The sequence below is a fragment of the Cetorhinus maximus genome, unplaced genomic scaffold, assembly GCF_964194155.1.
Source record: "Cetorhinus maximus unplaced genomic scaffold, sCetMax3.hap1.1 HAP1_SCAFFOLD_138, whole genome shotgun sequence".
NCBI lineage: Eukaryota > Metazoa > Chordata > Chondrichthyes > Lamniformes > Cetorhinidae > Cetorhinus > Cetorhinus maximus.
The window spans coordinates 25,448-44,152 of record NW_027596135.1 but is presented as its reverse complement, the minus strand read 5'-3'; the positions used below and the strand labels follow the sequence as shown (position 1 = coordinate 44,152).

Here is an 18,705-nt window from a genome sequence, read left to right as displayed (position 1 = left end):
AAGGTGGCAAGGCAGGTTGAGAAAGCGGTGAGTAAAGCATACAGTATCCCAGGCTTTATAAATAGTGGCATCGAGTACAACAGCAAAGAGGTGATGTTGAGCCTGTATAAAACACTGGTTCACCCACAACTGGAGTACTGCGTCCAGTTCTGTGTGCCACACTTTCAGAAGGACGTGAAGGCATTGGAGAGAGCGTGGAAAAGGTTCACAAGAATGGTTCCAGGGATGAGGCGACTTCAGTTCCGTGGATATAATTGGAGAAGCTGGGGCTGTTCTCCTTGGAGAAGAGAAGGTCGAGAGGAGATTTGATCGAGGGTGTTCAAAATCACAAGGGGGTCTGGGACAGAGCGGGCAGAGGGAGAAACTGTTCCCATCGGCGGAAGGATCGAGAACCAGAGGGACACGGATTTAAGGTGATTGGCAAAAGAAGCGACGGAGACGTGAGGAGAAACTTTTTCACGCAGCGAGTGGTTAGGATGTGGAATGCGCTGCCTGAGAGTGTGGGGGAGGCAGGGTCCATCGAGGCTTTTGAGAGGGAGTTGGATTATTATCTGAAGGACAGAAAATTGAAGGGGTATGGGGAAAGGGCAGGGGACTGGGACTTGGCGAGTCACTCATGCAGAGGGCCAGCGCGGGCACGAGAAGCCGAGCGGCCCATTCCTGCGCTGTCACCATCCAATGCATTCGATATGTAAACCATGATGGGAAACCACAGGGGAATGGGGGTGACTGGCGCAGAGTTTTTTTAAAAAAAAATCATATTACAACACGACTGGGAAGGAGAAACAGATATTAAACTGACCACACTGTTAGATTTGCATTCACAGTTGCACAAACAATCCTGGCATTCACGACTTGGACAAGGTCACGTAGTCAATGGTAACAGAGAGTACTAATTGTAATCACTGATTAAACTATGACTAACACAAAGGCAGTTTACCACTTCACATTAATTATGTATTACATAAATGGAGAGCATGATTTGATTAACATGTTTGCTGCACTTGGTGTGTCAATGAGATTTGACTGGCAAACCTGCCATGGTGATGCTCCCCGTGAGTTGGCGGGGGTGCGGTGGTGGGGGAGGGGGGCCAATGCACCACCACATAGCGGCAGGCGGCCCTGCCGCATCGGGCACAGTGTGGCGCCAAGAGCCGCCGGGCTGCAACAGCCGGGCAAGGCAAATTCGACAGCGGGAGGGCATTCCGCACGGAGCCGCTTGGGATATCAGGATTCGATCTGTGCTCCACCCTACATTCTTTATCGCCCCTGCTTATCGCGGAGCTGTAATCCCACCATTCCAGGTCGTTGATCCCGCCAACCCGTACGGGGAAAGAAAACGGGAACAACGCAACGCGTTAGAAATACCCGAGCGTTCCCATTAACTGAGAATGTAAGTGGGATTTATAGGCTCGCTAAATCATTGGCCCCGATTCTGACAGGGTCATAACTTTAAATGCTATCTATAATATATAATACAGGTCTCTACCTATATACACATAGACGACTTAGGCTGATTATGCTGTGTTAATGTGAAAATGGTTTCTACACCAGGGGCTTAACAGCCGCCCAGTCTAATCAGCCCGCACTTCAGCACTAAGATTTCGCAGGATTGAACTCAGCCACATGATTATAACCACTGCAGGATTATGATTTATGAGCGTTTAGCTTTTGGATCAATATTTGCTGAGAAGTACCAATGTGTGTGAAACACTGATTTTCCGTTCCAAGTATAAACAGGTCAGGTGTTCCTCAAAGTTGGCAAGTTGGTGGGGGCGAGGTGGGGGAAGCAACAGGAAGCGTGGAAGGAAGGTCCACGCAGGAATACAGACGCCCCACCCCCACAACTCCAGCCAGATTCTAACACACTTGCTTTCAAAAAGACCAGGCCGGCCATTTTGCAGCAAATGCCCATTGTTCTGGGGTCTTCCTTCCCCTGCGAAGCCGCGAGTTGGTGGCCTCGAGTGCGATACTGTGCATTTGAATTTACCAGCAGTGGTACAATTCACGTACATCCTGCATCGCTACTTGACATTACCAATATTAGGCATTAAGAGTCAAATTTTTTATTGGTTTTTTTTTTTTAAAATTGCCCATCCCTAATTGCCCTTGATCGGAGGGCATTTAAGAGCGAGTTGTCTTTTTACAGCAATCGGCAATGGTTTTTGTGGTCACCATCGGAATTTTAATACCAGATTTTCACTGAATTCAAATTTCACCATGGTGGGGTTCGAACCCAGGTTCCCCCAGAGCATTACCCTGGGTTTCTGGAATACTAGTCCAGTGACAATACCACTACTCCACTGCCTTCCCCCCCTCACTAAGTATGAATTTGTTCCATGCTTATACATATAGTACATTTTACCAAGAAACACACAGGCTAAACTTATTTGTTTCATGAATAACGGTCATGTGGGGCCTCAACTTTTTACAATTTATATAAGTGGCTTGGATGAAGGGATGGTTGCTAAGTTTACTGATGGTACAAAAGATAGGTAGGAAAGTAAGTTGTGAAAAGGACAAGGAGGAGGGCATCATTAGGTTGAGCGAGTGGACAAAGGTCTGGCAAATGGAGTATAATGTGGGCAAAGGTCAAACTGTCCATTTTGGCAGGAAGAATAAAAAAGCATATTATCTCAATGGTGAGAGACTGCAGAGCTCTGAGATTCACTGGGATCTGGGTGTCCTCGTGTTTGAATCACAAAAGGTTAGCATGCAGGTACAGCAAGTCATCAGGAAAGTTCATAGAATGTTATCATTTATTGTGAGGGGAATTGAATATAAAAGCAGGGAGGTTGTAGTCCAGTTGTACAGAGCACTGGTGAGACTACAGATATCTGGAGTACTGTGTACAATATCGGTCACCTTATTTAAGGAAGGATGCAAATGTGTTAGCAGTTCAGAGGTTTACTAGGCTAATAACTGGAAGGGGAGGGTTATCTTATGAGGAAAGGTTGGACAGGCTAGGCTTGTGTCCGCTGGAGTTTAGAGGAGTAAGAGATGACTTGGCTGAAACATACAAGATCCTGACGGGGTCTTGACAGGGTGGATGTGGAAAGGATGTTTCCTCTTGTGGGAGAATCTGGAAGTAGGGGTCATTGTTTAAAAATAAGGGGTCACCCGTTTAAGACAGAGATGAGGAGGAATTTATTCCCCGAGGGTCGTGAGTCTTTGGCGGTGGAAGCAGGAGTCTTTGAATATTTTTAAGGCAGAGGTAGATAGATTATTGATTAACAAGGGGGTGATAGGTTATCGGGGGTAGCCAGGAGGTTACAATCAGACCAGCCACGATCTTATTGCATGGCGGAGCAGGCTTGAAGGGCCAAGTGGCCTAATCCTGTTCCTATAACTCGTATGTTCGTATGTATTTTATTATTTAAACGTCACTTTTTTTTTTAAAACGGGTACCATATATATGAAATGCGATATGTACATTCGATACAGTATTTCATATTTTTAAAGTATAAAATGAGGCAACCAAGGAACTTGATTTAAAACTGTGAGATATCTTTCACAATTATGTCGATTGCTTTGACACTCTCGTTACTCACTATTTCACACTTGCACTATCGCGCCATGATTTCGCCCTTACCGCTCACCATCGCACACCCACTATCCACCTTCCTCACCACCACACACTATATTTAAACAGTTAGCACACGGCCAACACAATGGGTTTGTGCGATGGCAGCTCACATTTCACCCCGTTCACCCAGCTGTACATTTGTTGCTCCCGACTGTGTCCATCTTGCTACCATTGTAACACCCCATATAGCCACTCAGATCACTGCATTATATATCAGCACACTCATGTTGCTAGCCACTGTTGCATACGCGAGTTGCACGTTAATACTGCAGCCATATACCCACTAGGATTTGCACACACACGGGATAATTGCCCATTATAGCTGTACCCTATTATCGCTCTATGATTTGCAACCTCTCCGTACTGAAAGTCTCCCAAGTATCAGCCTCGCAAACGACTCGCATCCCCTCTCCAAACAACTTGCATTCCCCCTACGACTCGCAGCCTAAGATGTGCCTCCACGACTGCCACCCTACAATGTGCAGCTGACAATCTGCTCCCCATTTAATGGTACCCTGTGACTTACAGCCTATGACTTGCTGCCAATAATTTGCTCCCTATGACTCGCACCTATGACCCGCTCCCCGGCACCCGGCGACCCGCTCCCCGGCACCGGCACCCGAGGACCCGCTCCCCGTCACCGGCACCCGAGGACCCGCTCCCCGTCACCGGCACCCGACGACCCGCTCCCCGTCACCGGCACCCGACGACCCGCTCCCCGTCACCGGCACCCGACGACCCGCTCCCCGTCACCGGCACCCGACGACCCGCTCCCCGTCACCGGCACCCGACGACCCGCTCCCCGTCACCGGCACCCGACGACCCGCTCCCCGTCACCGGACGACCCGCTCCCCGTCACCGGCACCCGACGACCCGCTCCCCGTCACCGGCACCCGACGACCCGCTCCCCGTCACCCGACGACCCGCTCCCTGTCACCCGACGACCCGCTCCCCGTCACCGGCACCCGACGACCCGCTCCCCGTCACCCGACGACCCGCTCCCCGTCACCGGCACCCGACGACCCGCTCCCTGTCACCCGACGACCCGCTCCCCGTCACCGGCACCCGACGACCCGCTCCCCGGCACCGGCCGACCCGCTCCCCGGCACCTGACGACCCGCTCCCCGGCACCCGAGGGCCCGCTCCCCGTCACCGGCACCCGAGGACCCGCTCCCCGTCACCGGCACCCGAGGACCCACTCCCCGTCACCGGCAACCGCTCCCCGGCACCCGACAACCCGTTCCCCGGCACCGGCAACCCGCTCCCCGTCACCGGAGGACCCGCTCCCCGTCACCCGCTCCCCGGCACCTGACGACCCGCTCCCCGTCACTGGCACCCGAGGACCCGCTCCCCGGCACCCGACGACCCGCTCCCCGTCACCAGCCCCTGCAGATCGCACCCCGCCACTGGCACCCTGCGACTCGCTCCCTCCCACTGGCACCCAGCGGCTCGCTCCCTCCCACTGGCACCCAGCAGCTCGCTCCCTCCCACTGGCACCCAGCGGCTTGCTCCCTGTGGTTCGCTCTCTAACACTGGAACCCTGCGACTCGCCGCCCCTACCACTGGCACCCCGCCACTGATACCCTGTGTATCCCACACACCCGCCCACCCACCACCACCGGCACCCTGCGACTCAACCCCCACCCCCCCCCCGCCCCCACCCCCCCCCGCCCCACTGGCACCCAGCGGCTCGCTCCCTCGCTCCCCCCCACCTCGCCGCCCCCCCCCCCACTACTGGCACCCCCCCCATCCACTGGCACCCAGCGGCTTGCTTCTCCCCCACTGGCACCCAGCGGCTCCCCCCCACCCCCCCCCCCACCCCCCACTGGCACCCAGCGGCTCGCTCCCCCCCCACTGGCATCCAGCCCCCCGCCCCACACCCCCACCCCTGCCCAACCCACTGGCACCCAGCGGCTCACTCCCCCCCACTAGCACCCAGCGGTTCGCTCCCCCTCACTGGCACCCAGCGGTTCACTCGCCTCCACTGGCACCCTATGACTTTCTCCCTGCGGCTCGCTCTCTACCACTGGGACCCTGCGAATTCCCTCCCACCCACCACCCCCCCCCACCCCCCGCTACCACTGGCACCCTGCGACTCATCCCCTACCACTGGCACCAAGCGACTCACCCTCCTACTGCTGGCACCAAGCGACCCACGCCCTACCACTGGCACCCTGCGACTCGCCCCCCCCCCCCCCCCCACCACTGGCACCCTGCGACCACCACCCCCCCCTCCCCCACCACTGGCACTCTGCGACTCGCGCCCCCCCCCTACCACTGGCACCCTGCGACTCGCGCCCCCCCCTACCACTGGCACCCAGCCACCTGCCCCCTACCAATGGTACCAAGCGACCCACCCTCCTATTGCTGGCACCCAGCGACTCACCCTCCTACCACTGGCACCAAGCGACCCGCCCCCTACCACTGGCACCCAGCGACCCACCCCCTACCACTGGCACCCAGCGACCCACCCCCTACCACTGGCACCAAGCGACTCACCCTCCTACCACTGGCACCAAGCGACCCGCCCCCTACCACTGGCACCAAGCGACCCGCCCCCTACCACTGGCACCCAGCAACCCACCCCCTACCACTGGCACCCAGCGACTCGCCCTCCTACCACTGGCACCCAGCGACTCGCCCTCCTACCACTAGCACCCAGCGACCCGCCCCCTACCACTGGCACCCAGTGACCCGCCCCCGTACCACTGGCACCCAGCGACTCGCCCCCCCCCCCCCCCAACTGGCACCCAGCGACTCGCCCCCCCCCTGCCACTGGCACCCAGCGACTCGCCCCCCTGCCACTGGCACCCAGCGACTCGCCCCCCCTGCCACTGGCACCCTGCGACTCGCCCCCCCTGCCACTGGCACCCAGCAACTCGCCCCCGTACCACTGGCACCCAGCAACTCGCCCCCGTACCACTGGCACCCAGCGACCTGCCCCCTACCACTGGCACCCAGCGACCCGGCCCCGTACCACTGGCACCCTGCCACTCGCCCCCTACCACTCGCCCCCCCTACCACTGGCACCTAGGCCGTACGGTTTGCCCCGCACCCTGCGACGAGCAGCCCCGTGTCCGGCCTCTCTCTCTCCCCCCCCCACAACCCCCTTACCTTGACGCGGAAGCGGAGCAGGGCCAGGCGGATGCAGTGGGCCAGGCAGGGAGGCGGCAGGAACCAGACGCGGGGCGGCGGGGTGCCGCGGCTGCGGACGTGGTTGACGACGAGCTGGGCGCTGTGGCGGGCCTGGCTCTGGCGGCGGGCCCAGTCGGGCAGGCGGCCCTTGGCCAGGGCCCCGTCGAAGGCGACGACCAGCTCGAGGCCGGCGGCCCGGCAGGCGGCGGCCAGCGAGGCCAGGTAGGCCAGGGTCTGGTTCCACTGGCCGCCGCTCACCCAGTCGGTGAAGGAGCCGCCGTACAGGCGGTGGAGGCCGGTCTCGGCGTCGAGCAGCAGCCGGAGGGGGGGAGGCGGCGGCGAGGCCGGGGGGGGAGGCGGGCAAAGCCCAGGCCTGAGGCCCGAGGCCCGGTGGCGGGCGGCCCGGGCTAATTTCTGCAGCTCGACCGGCACCACGGCCGCGGCGCAATGTTTCTCGATGAATTCCTGAAACCCTTGGACTCCCATTGTTTTAAAAAAAAAAATTTCTCCTCAGGAACGGAGGAGGAGGAGGAGGAGGAGGGAGAGGGGGGGAAGGGAGGGGGGGGGGAATTTAAAAAGTGACGGTTAAAACCGTTAGAGCGGGTGGGGGAGGGGGGGAGACGACGTCGTCGTCGTCTTTAATGTTGTGTTTTACGGCCTCTCATTCCCTTTTTTTTTGCCCTCCCTCCCCCCAACCCGGGGATCGTTAATAACGAAGAGAGAGAGAGAGAGAGGGGGAGGTGGAAGGAGGAGGAGGGAAATGTGTGTGTGTGTGTTTTTTTATATATTTATTTATTTATTGGGCCCGCCTCTTGTGAAGGGGGGATCCGCCATTTTGCCCACCCCCCCCCTCTCTCTCTGTGTGTGTCCTGGAACTCCTACCCCTCCCCGAGGTCTCCCGGGAGTTGTAGTTCCCGCCACCCGGGTCTGCCCGTCTCCCAGGCCGGCGGGTCTGCGGTGAGAGGACTACAACCCCCGTCGGCCCCTGCGGTTCCCCTCCCTCGCAAGCTCGATGCGTGGCCCGGTGCACGAAGGGGGTTGTAGTTTCCCCTCCCCCCAATCATCCAAAGCCCGGTGTTCGATGGGGGTTGTAGTCCCATCTCTTCCCCTTTTTAGTGCAGAGGGACACAAGTGAGAACAACTACCACTCCCGTCGGCCTCTGCGGTCCATCGTCATCATCATCATCACCATCCTCCCCTTCATCTCTTGGCGGACCCCTCCTACTTCCTCATCCAATAGCTCCTCCGCGCTCGTGCATTCTGGGGGTTGTAGTCCTGCCCAACCGGCGGTCACGCACCGGCGGCTGAACCACAACTCCCACAAGGCCGTCTGCCACCCCCCGGCGCATGCGCTCTGGCTGACTCGCTTCCACACGCACGGCCAGGACCAAGGTGAGGCTTGCACGCAAAGCACGCCGGCTGATGTAGTCCCGAGGCCCCCCCCCCCGCTCTCTTGCAATGACGGGAGCTAGGGCTCCGGACTACAACTCCCAGGAGGCACCACGCAGCAGGGGCTCGTTCGCCCACTTGTTGAAAGGGGCAGTGGGTTAATATCAAGGTGCAGTCCCAAGTTGTGCTTGGATACTGTTTGCAGCCATGATCCAGGGAATTTATGCATTAAAAAATCCCTTTTGCAAGAGATTATTTCCATTTTTCTTTTTGCAAGAACTTTATCTGTCAACCAAATTTTAAACCTCATCCCCTGCAGTCACATATTAAGAGGTGAGGTGAGAGTGACTGCCCTTGACATCAAGGCAGCATTCGACCGAGTGTGGCATCAAGAAGCCCGAGCAAAACTGGAGTCAATGGGAATCGGGGAGGAAACTCTACCCTCCCCCTCTATCCCCATATCCCTTAATGCCCTAAGTACCCAAAAATCTATCAACCTCTTTGTCGAGCATCCGCCGCCCTCTGGGGTAGAGACTTCCAAAGATTCACAACCCATTCATTGAAAAAAATTCCTCCCCATCTCAGTCCTAAACGGCTGACCCCCTTATTCTGAAACTTGGCCATGTTCTAGATTCATGTGCCAGGGGGCACAACCGCTCAGCATCTGCCCTGTCACGCCCTTTAAGAATCTTACATCTTTCGAATAGATCACCCCTCATTCTTCTAAACCCCGGGGAATTCATACATATGTTATATATCGTGGGGCTTAAGCATTGCTGGCACAGGCAGCATTTATTGCCCATCCCTAATTACCCTCAATTGCATCAAGGCACCCTAGTAAAATTGAAGTCAATGGGAATCGGGTGCGGGAGGGAACTCTCCACTGGTTGGAGTCATACCTTGCATGAAGGAAGATGGTTGTGGTTCTTGGAGGTCAATCACCTCAGTCCCAGGACATCACTGCAGGAGTTCCTCAGGGTCGTGTCCTCGTCCCAACCATCTTCAGCTGCTTCATCAATGACCTTCCCTCCATCATAAGGTCAGAAGTGGGGATGTTCGCTGATGATTGCACAATGTTCAGCAACATTCACGACTCCTCAGATACTGAAGCAGTCCATGTCCAAATGCAGCAAGGCCTAGACAATATCCAGGCTTGGGCTGACAAGTGGCAAGTAACATTCGCGTCACACAAGTGCCAGGTAATGACCATCTCCAACAAGAGAGAATCCAACCACCGCCCCTTGACATTCATTGGCATTACCATCACTGAATCCCCCCACTATCAACATCCTGGGGGTTACCATTGGCCAGAAACTGAACTGGACCAGCCATATAAATACTGTGGCTACAAGAGCAGGTCAGAGGCTGGAGAGTCACGTCCTGACTCCCCAAAGCCTGTCCACCATTTACAAGGCACAAGTCAGGAGTGTGATGGAATATTCCCCATGCTGTCGTGAAACCAGTTTGTGATCGTCCCCTTCACCCATCCATGGCGTTCTGCGTTTCCCATCGCCGCACATTGGGAACATAATTTCAGCATCTCATTATAAGCACTGCTCGCTGGAATCACACACCCCCCACCCCGTGCTGGATCATGCGGGCACATCGTGTTTCTGTACAAAAGTGTTATGAACCCAGCTGAGATTACCCCCTGGACAGGCCTGATCCCAGGGTGGAACCTAGCTTGATAGATCCTAACTTTTATTTGTTTGTTTAGATATGTGGAGAGTGGCTACTGAACAGAGTCACAGGAGTCAGCTGATGAACTTTTAACAAAATAATAAAACATCTACTTAACAAGAAAAGATGAACTATATTACAATACTCCTTCACCCACAACTATACCTTTACAGATATGTACAGATTTGTAAGGATGACACAAGTTACAAAAGCTATCTTATACTTTAATGTTCACGGTAAGTACATAGTCCATGTACCAACAGGCACCTTGTCGTCAGACACACCACACTCTGAAACCAAGAGACAGATGCCACCTCAACCATAAGCTATAAATCTCTCATCAACTCCCCCCCCCAGGCGCTTATCATACCGTGAGCCAACCGGTCTCACTGAACTCCGTCTTTTACATGAGGGTTTCCAATCTCTACACTTAGCCTGTCTGGTTCTACACTTTTCTCCACCTCAGAGGGATGGTGGTACATGGCGAGGTGCACACATGTCCTCCAGCACATTGCTGAAAGAAGCTGGCATTGTTCTTTATTACCTGTCTATATATAATTCTATCTGCAAATAAATCTGACCACTGAGCTTAGCCTGTCTGGTTCTATGTTTTTCTCCACCTCAGAGGGATGGTGGTACATGGCGAGGTGTACGTGTGTCCTCCAGCACACTGCCATCACAAGCTGGTAATTATAGATGCAAGTTTCCGTCCATAAGGGACTTGGGTCTGCCTAGAAACCCTCATGATCCCACTGGACAAGACATTACATGGTGAGAAAAAGCCCAGATGACGACATCTCACCTTTAAGTGCCCAACTTATAAAGCACCTGTAGGTGCAGCTCCCCACCCCACCCCCCACCCCCAGGGGGCATGAAGGAGGAAATGTTGGGCGGGTGACCAGAAACTTAAAAACAGGGGATATGAGTTTGATTGAGGGGAGAGAGGAGAGACACTAAAAACTGAGAAATAAGATTTCCAACTTGGATTGGGGAATTGTCCACTCGATTCCAGCGACTGAACATTCGAACTTAGGAGACAAAAAAATAAACCAACACCGAGAGTTTTGGTCAGTTTTTTCTTTCTCCTCCCATCTAATCTTAGAAAGATACAAAAGTCATTTTGCACATGCAGCTAAACTTTGCAGAATGTTTTGACTTTTGGGCAGTTTTCAACACAAAACCCCTCCCCCTTGTGGGGTGGGGGGTGGGGGGGGAGGAAGGGGGAAGGTGGAACATGGCGAGGTGTACACGTGTCCTCCATTACACTGCTGAAAGAAGCTGGCATTGTTCTTTATCACCTTTCTATATATAATTCTATCTGTAAATAAATCTTACCACTGAGCTTAGCCTGTCTGGTTCTATGCTTTTTCTCCACCTCAGAGGGACGGTGGTACATGGCTCCAACTTACAAACTGCTTTACTACACAGTATATATATTTTTAAAAACAGACGACAAAAGAAAATACGCTCAGAGGTGACGCAAAAAGATAATCACAGTTTGAATTTACCAGTAATACTGTTTGTTAACTCTCCTCACCAACACCCACTCACGAACGCCAGAGCACAGACAGGAGATTCCGACTGCCCAACACCAGTCACCCCTCGCACCACAAATCAAAGGAAAAACGCAGGTTTTGCAGTGAAAAGGAAGCCCGCAGTACCTATCCCCTTCTCCGTCACCTCACCTCACGAGTGAGGGATTGTCACCCCCCCAAGCCGCACACCATCCTGACTTGGAAATATATCGGCCGTTCCTTCACTATGGCCGGGTCAAAGTCCTGGAACTTCCTCCCTTAACGGCGCTGCGGGTGTACCTACACCGCAGGGACTGCAGCGGTTCAAGAAGGCGGCTCACCACCACCTCCTCAAGGGGCAATTAAGGGTGGGCAAGAAATGCTAGGCCTGGCCAGCGACGCCCTCATCCCAAGAATGAATGAAAAAAAAAAAATTGCCTCCAATAAAATCCATTGGCCACAGTTGTAATCTTGTGACTTCTGCTTAGACTGTTTACAATTCCACCTATCTTTGAGTTATCAGCAAATTCACTGCTTTCTACATTGTCATTAATAAATACCACGAATAGCTGAGGTCCCAGCACAGATCCCTGTGAGGCACCGCTAGTCACTTTCTGCCAATTAGAGTCCCATGCCCATTATCCCTACTCTCTGTTTCCTGTTGGCTCCGCCAGTTTCCTAAGCAGACCGATAACTTGTTCTTAATCCCATGAGCTTCAGCTCGAGCTAATAACCTCTTATCAGGGACTGGATCAAAGGACATCCGGATAATATCCGTGGATGTCCCGCTGTCAGCTCCGTCAGTCACCCAGAGCTTTAATGGCAGACTCTCGGAATTTCTCCGGGAACAGGCAGACGTAGGGCTAAAAACAAAAAACTACTGCGGATGCTGGAAATCCAAAACAAAAACAGAATTACCCGGAAAAACTCAGCAGGTCTGGCAGCGTCGGCGGAGAAGAAAAGAGTCGACGTTTCGACTCAACAGAAGTCCTGTTGAAGGGTCTTGAGGACTCGAAACGTCAACTCTTTTCTTCTCCGCCGATGCTGCCAGACCTGCTGAGTTTTTCCAGGTAATTCTGTTCAGACGTTAGGCTGGCCGCTCTACAGTTTCCACACTCGCTTTCTCCAAGAGCTGGGGTGGCATGTGCAATTTTTCCAATCTGAAGGAATGTCTCCCCAATCGAGAACTTTGGAAGATTAAAGTTAAGTGACTGTCCCTGCCCCTTTCCTCTAAACCCCTGCAATGGAAACCATTTGATCCCGGGGATTTGTTCTTCCTACTTCCCCCAACACTGTTACCTCACTTATGTTAATCGGGCTGAGCACCCCCACCACTCCCTACCCCTGCTACCCCCAGTCCCTGACTGAATATTAGTTCACCCAGACCTCCCTGTCGCTTGCCATTTCAACACTCCACCCTGCTCTCTTGCCCACACGTCCATCCTTGGCCTGCTGCAATGTTCCAGTGAAGCTCAACGCAAACTGGAGGAACAGCACCTCATCTTCCGTCTAGGCACTTTACAGCCTTCCGGACTGAATATTGAGTTCAACAATTTTAGATCTTGAACTCTCTCCTCCATCCCCACCCCCTTTCCGTTTCTTCCCCCTCCTTTTTTGTTTTTTCCAATAATTTATATAGATTTTTCTTTTCCCACCTATTTCTATTATTTTTAAATGTAATTCCACCCATCGTTTATCTATACCTTTTATGCCCTTTCAGTCTTATTTCACCCCACCCCCACTAGAGCTACCTTGCTTGTCCTGCTCTCCACTCTTAATTAGCACATTCCTTTAGATAATATCACCACCTTCAACATCTCTTTGTCCTTTTGTTTGTGACATCTTTGCTTATCTCCTCCTATCACTGGCTGCATGTTCCCCCCACCCCACCCCACCCCCCTTAAACCAGCTTATATTTCACCCCTTTCCTATTTTTACTTAGTTCTGTTGAAGGGTCATGAGGACTCGAAATGTCAACTGTGCTGTTCTCCGCCGATGCTGCCAGACCTGCTGAGTTTTTCCAGGTATTTCTGTTTCTGTTTTGGACTTCCAGCATCCGCAGTTTTTTGTTTTTTATTTTTATATTCGTTGAGATGTGCTCTGTAGTAAATAGCGACACAACACAGTGGGAGGCAGTGGTATTGACTTTGGACTAGTCTTCCAGAGACCCAGGGTAATGCTCTGGGGACCTGGGTTCGAATCCCACCACGGCAAATGGGGACATTCGAATTCAATTTTTTTTAAAAACCCTGGAATTAAAAGTTTGACAATGACCACAAAACCATTGCCGGTTTTCATAAAAACCCCACCTGGTTTACTAATGCCCTTCAGGAAAGGAAATCTGCTGTCCTTACCCGGTCTGGCCTACATATGACTCCAGACCCACAACAATGTGGTTGACTCTTAAATAAGATATGGGCAATAAATGCTGGCCTAAAGGCCACTGTTATGTCTCCTATCTTTTTTACGTTGACAATATTCCTGGGTCCACATTGCTCCTGACCACCTACTTTTCATTAATGAGATCAATTTTCACAATGTTAACCGAATCTGGCTCGTGACTCACAGCTAAGTCTGATTTAACTTGCCCCAGTGTTGGTTCCAGGGCTCGTATTGTTGCAGAAAATGACCCTAAAGGCACCGAAGGAATCCAGTACCTGCAACCATTATCCTCTCTCTCTCTCTCTTGTTTTAAGATGTATCAAATTTCTTTTCCCCATCTGAAAACTATTTCTTTGACCCTCCTCAGCTTTAACCAACTGGCCCTCCCAGCCTACGAGAGCTACGAGAAACTGCGTCACATGTTGCTGCTCGCCATCCAGGAGTGTTCGGAGGGATTTGGCCTTGCCTGAAGCTGTACAAACCAAGGAAGGATGGAACGAACAATCGGAAGACCATTGAGAAACAAAAAAGGCAGTGCACAAAAGGGGAGGATGTTTTAAAATAAAACAAGACCTGTATAACGTGCAAAACTTGTTCTCCTCGGACTGACCTAGTAGACAAAAAAATGTTACAGAAAGGCAACAGCCTGTGCCTGAGTGGGCTTCTGGAGTGAGAGATTCGCACAGGGGTAAAAATATACTGACTTTGGGGAAAGAAAATCTTACATTTTCTCCATCCTCCTCCTCCACCTCCTGTTAGGTTGCATCATTGTGTGTGTGTGTGTGTGTGTATGCGTGTATGTGTGTGTGCACATGTGTGTGTGCGCGCGCGTGCATGCATGTGTGTGCACACAAGTGTCTGCGCACACACACCCTTGAGTTGTCTTGACTTGCACATTGGAGGGGGATGAAGAATTTTGTTTTTTTTTAAAGAGAGAATTCCGACATGGAAATAATTGGCTCCAGTGTCACTAGCTCAGTAACGGATACCACTTGTTGCGACGTCACTTTTCACTATGCCGTTTGTCTCGTTCTTTTGTTTATCTCTGAATCCATGCAAATATTGAAGATGTAAATAAACATTACAAAGTTTTTGATCCACAGACGGCCCTATTCAGCAGTGGAGCAAGTGACCTGCCGGCAAGAGGTCAAGGGTTATATTTGTGAATCATGGCAAGGCTTTAGCTTTGAACCGGATCCCCATTTAATCGGACGATGACACACAAGGCACGACACAAATTAAACATTGTGACGCGGGTAGGCGGTGGGGTGGGAGGGGGAGGAACAGAGGGGTGAGGAAGAAAGCTTAAAAGTTGTAAAATATGTGCAAAAAAAAAGTCATTAGCCAAGTTCATGCTTTTTTCCATATTTATTCGTTTAGATTGGAAAATTCTGGAATAAATAAAAAGCTGGTTTGATTCACTTCAACATTTGAATGTTTAAAAAGGAGAGAGAGAAAAGAGGAACTTCAGGTTCTGATCTCAGAATTTCAAATGCGACCTCTGTCCTTTTCTTTTCTGCCTGTCTTGATATCCAAGTGTGCGAGAGGGAGGGGAGGGGGTTCTGTTATGGCCATTAGTACTTTGAACAAAGGAGAAAAATATACAAAGAAGATTCATTAAAGGTTTAGTTTGAAAGACGTTTTTAGTCTGTCATTCTGTGCTGTAGGATGTCGAGGCTTTTGTGAGATTGGAAAGGGAGAGAGGGAAGCATATAAATTTGTGGCACAGATTGAGGCCATTCTGCCCGTCGTGTCCATGCCTGCTGTAAAAGGGCTATCCAACCTAATCCCCCTTTCCACCTCTCACTCCGTAGTCCTGTAGATTGCGGCACTCCAAGTGCATGACCGTGTACTTTTTACTGAGGGTTTCTGCCTCCACCACCCTTTCAAACAGAGAGTTCTAGACTCCTGCCACCCTCTGGGTGAAATATTTTCTTCCCCTCTAAACCCTTGGAGCAATTACTTTAAATCCATGCCCCTCGTAATTATATACACCTCAATTAAATCTCCCCTCAGCCTCCTCCTCTTCCTGGAAAACAATCCCAGCCTCTCCAATCCTTCCTCATCCCTATTGGTGGCAACATCCTGGTAAATCTCCTCTGCACCATCTCTAATCCTTCCTGCGACGCAGTGACTAGACCGGGACGCGGTGCCCTGCCCAACGGTACAAGGTTAGCAGCCTTCCGGCAGCAAGGCTGCAGCCAGAGAGAGGATTGGGAAAGGATGGTCAGAGCCTCCGTCTGCTCTTGCCTCTCTGAACCCGGGAAACATTTCATCCGGACTTGACGATTTATCCACTTTCAAGGACGCTGGACACCTTCATAGTACCTCCCGCTCTCCGTTTTATTTAATGGGATTCAGGCAATACCGGCCAGGCCAGCATTTATCCCCCATCCCTAATTGCCCTCGAGAAGGTGATCTCAGAGGGGCATTTAAGAGTTGACCACAATGCTGTGGGTCTGGAGTCACGTGTAGGTCAGACCGGGTAAGGACGGCAGAGTTCCTTCCCTAAGGCGACAGCAGTGAACCAAAGGGACTTGTGCAACAACCGACAATGGTTTCATGGTCATCATTAGACGCTTAATTCCCGATTTCTATTGGATTCAAATTCCATGGTGGGATTCGAACCCAGGTCACCCAGGAGGGATGCCAAAGAGCAGTCCGTGTGGTGTAGGTACACCCACTGCACTGTTAGGGAGGGAGTGCTCGGATTTTGCCCCAGCGACAGTGAAGGAACGGCCGATTTATTTCCAAGTCAGGGTGGTGAGTGGCTCGGAGGGGAACTTGCAGGTGGTGGGTGTTCCCGCGTGTCTGCTGCCCTTGTCCTTCCAGATGGTAGCGGTCGTGGGTTTGGAAGGAGCGGCTGAAGAAATTCCTCACGGGTAGGGGATTAAGGGTTGTGACACCAAGGTGGATAGATAGAATTAAGATATACATCAGTCGGGGTTGAATCAAATGGCAGCAAGGATTCAGGAGTGGGGGCTGGGGGAACAGAATGGCCGACGCCCTGTGTGCATGTTCCTTTAAGGAACCTTTCGAAGGAATGACTCGGCCCTTGAAATGCTGCTGCTTCCGCTTCTTGTGATGTCACAAGTAGCCCCCACCTCCCGATGTATATTGGCGGTTCGGGGTGACAGTTACTCTGTTCACACCCGGGGGGGTGACACACGGGAATTAGTGGTTGTCAACATCCGTTGACTGGTTCAGCCCCAAAATCTCGTCCAAAGGTACGCTCCTCCCTCTCCCCACGGTCGCAAACCGATTAGTTCTTGTGAAAGAAATGATTTAAGAATTTTATCTACTGCCTAATCCTCCATTTATTGTGCTCGGTAACCTCTCTCCCCCAGCGCACTGTGTTATTGACTGTATCTCTACTGATGTTAATCCAGCTCCCTCACACTGTCACTCAGTAACCCCTCTCCCCCAGCGCCCTGTGTTACTGACTGTATCTCTACTGATGTTAATCCAGCTCCCTCACACTGTTATTCACTAACACCTCTCCCCCAGCGCCCTGTGTTATTGACTGTATCTCTACTAATGTTAATCCAGCTCCCTCACACTGTCACTCAGTAACCTCTCTCCCCCCAGCGTCCTGTGTTACTGACTGTGTCTCTACTGATGTTAATCCAGCTCCCTCACACTGTCACTCAGTAACCCCTCTCCCCCAGCGCAGTGTTACTGACTGTATCTCTACTGATGTTAATCCAGCTCCCTCACACTGTCACTCAGTAACCCCTCTCCCCCAGCGCCCTGTGTAATTGACTGTATCTCTATTGATGTTAATCCAGTTCCCTCACACTGTCACTCAGTAACCCCTCTCCCCCCAGCGTCCTGTGTTACTGACTGTATCTCTACTGATGTTAATCCAGCTCCCTCAGACTGTCACTCAGTAACCCCTCTCCCCCCAGCGTCCTGTGTTACTGACTGAATCTCTACTGATGTTAATCCAGCTCCCTCACACTGTCACTCAGTAACCCCTCTCCCCCCAGCGCCCTGTGTTACTGACTGTATCTCTACTGATGTTAATCCTGCTCCCTCACACTGTCACTCAGTAACCTCTCTCCCCCAGCGCCCTGTGTTACTGACTGTATCTCTACTGATGTTAATCCAGCTCCCTCACACTGTCACTCAGTAACCCCTCTCCCCCAGCACCCTGTGTTATTGACTGTATCTCTACTGATGTTAATCCAGCTCCCTCACACTGTCACTCCATAGCCCCTGCTACATCCCATCTGTGACAATACGACACCCAAGAATGTGAAAGCAATCTCATTAATCCCACTCCCCAGCTCCATCCCCATAGCCCTGTAAACGTTAATCCAATTCTCCTGGGTATTGACCGCATTCGGTCAAGAGCACGCGGAGTTTTTACCGTGACAATGTGAACAAACTGTTACCAGGGGCAGGAGGGTCGGTGAGCAGAGGGGACACAGACTGAAGAGAATCGGCAAAAGTGCCGGTGGGGGATTGGGGGGCGGGAATTATTTTACTCAGCGATGTTGTTCTGATCTGGAAGGCTCTGTCCGAAAGGGCGTTGGGGAAAGGTCCAAACAGGAACACTCAGGAGGGAATTGGTTCAATTCTTGAGAAATGAGCTGGAGGAGGCCACTCGGCCCCTCGAGCCTGCTTCCCCACCCCATTCGATAAGATCGCGGCTGATCCCATTGTGGCCTCAACTCCACTTTCCTGCCCGTCCCCCTCCATAACCCTCGACTCCCCTCGTCGATCAGAAATCTGTCTCACTCGGCCTTGAATATATTCAGTGACCCGGCCTCCCCTGCTCTCTGGGGCGGGGGGTGGGAGAGAATTCCACAGACTGACCACCCTCTGAGGGGAGCAATTCCTCCTCGTCTCCGTCCTCAGTGGGAGGGCCCTGAACTAGGCCGGGATCTTCTGGTGCCGCCCAGGGGCGGGCCTCGCCGAGGACGGTGCGGGGAATCTGACGGACCATCGAGAGGTCCATCGGCCTCGGGCGGGCATTTCCAGGCCTGTGGTTGGGGGCAGGGGGGTCCAGAAAGT

General features: G+C 52.6%; 1 protein-coding gene across 2 annotated transcripts in view; it reads right to left on the bottom strand.

Annotated features, from left to right (window-relative positions):
* fam120c (family with sequence similarity 120 member C) overlaps window positions 1–7,241 on the bottom strand; it is a 49,182-nt gene extending 41,941 nt beyond the window's left edge. For both annotated transcript variants that reach the window (XM_078534897.1, XM_078534898.1), the window contains exon 1: window positions 6,701–7,241. In XM_078534897.1, the coding sequence (XP_078391023.1) occupies window positions 6,701–7,207 (507 nt within the window). In that variant the 5' untranslated portion in view covers window positions 7,208–7,241. The remainder of the gene's footprint in view (window positions 1–6,700) is intronic.
* Between the last annotated feature and the right edge of the window lie 11,464 nt (window positions 7,242–18,705).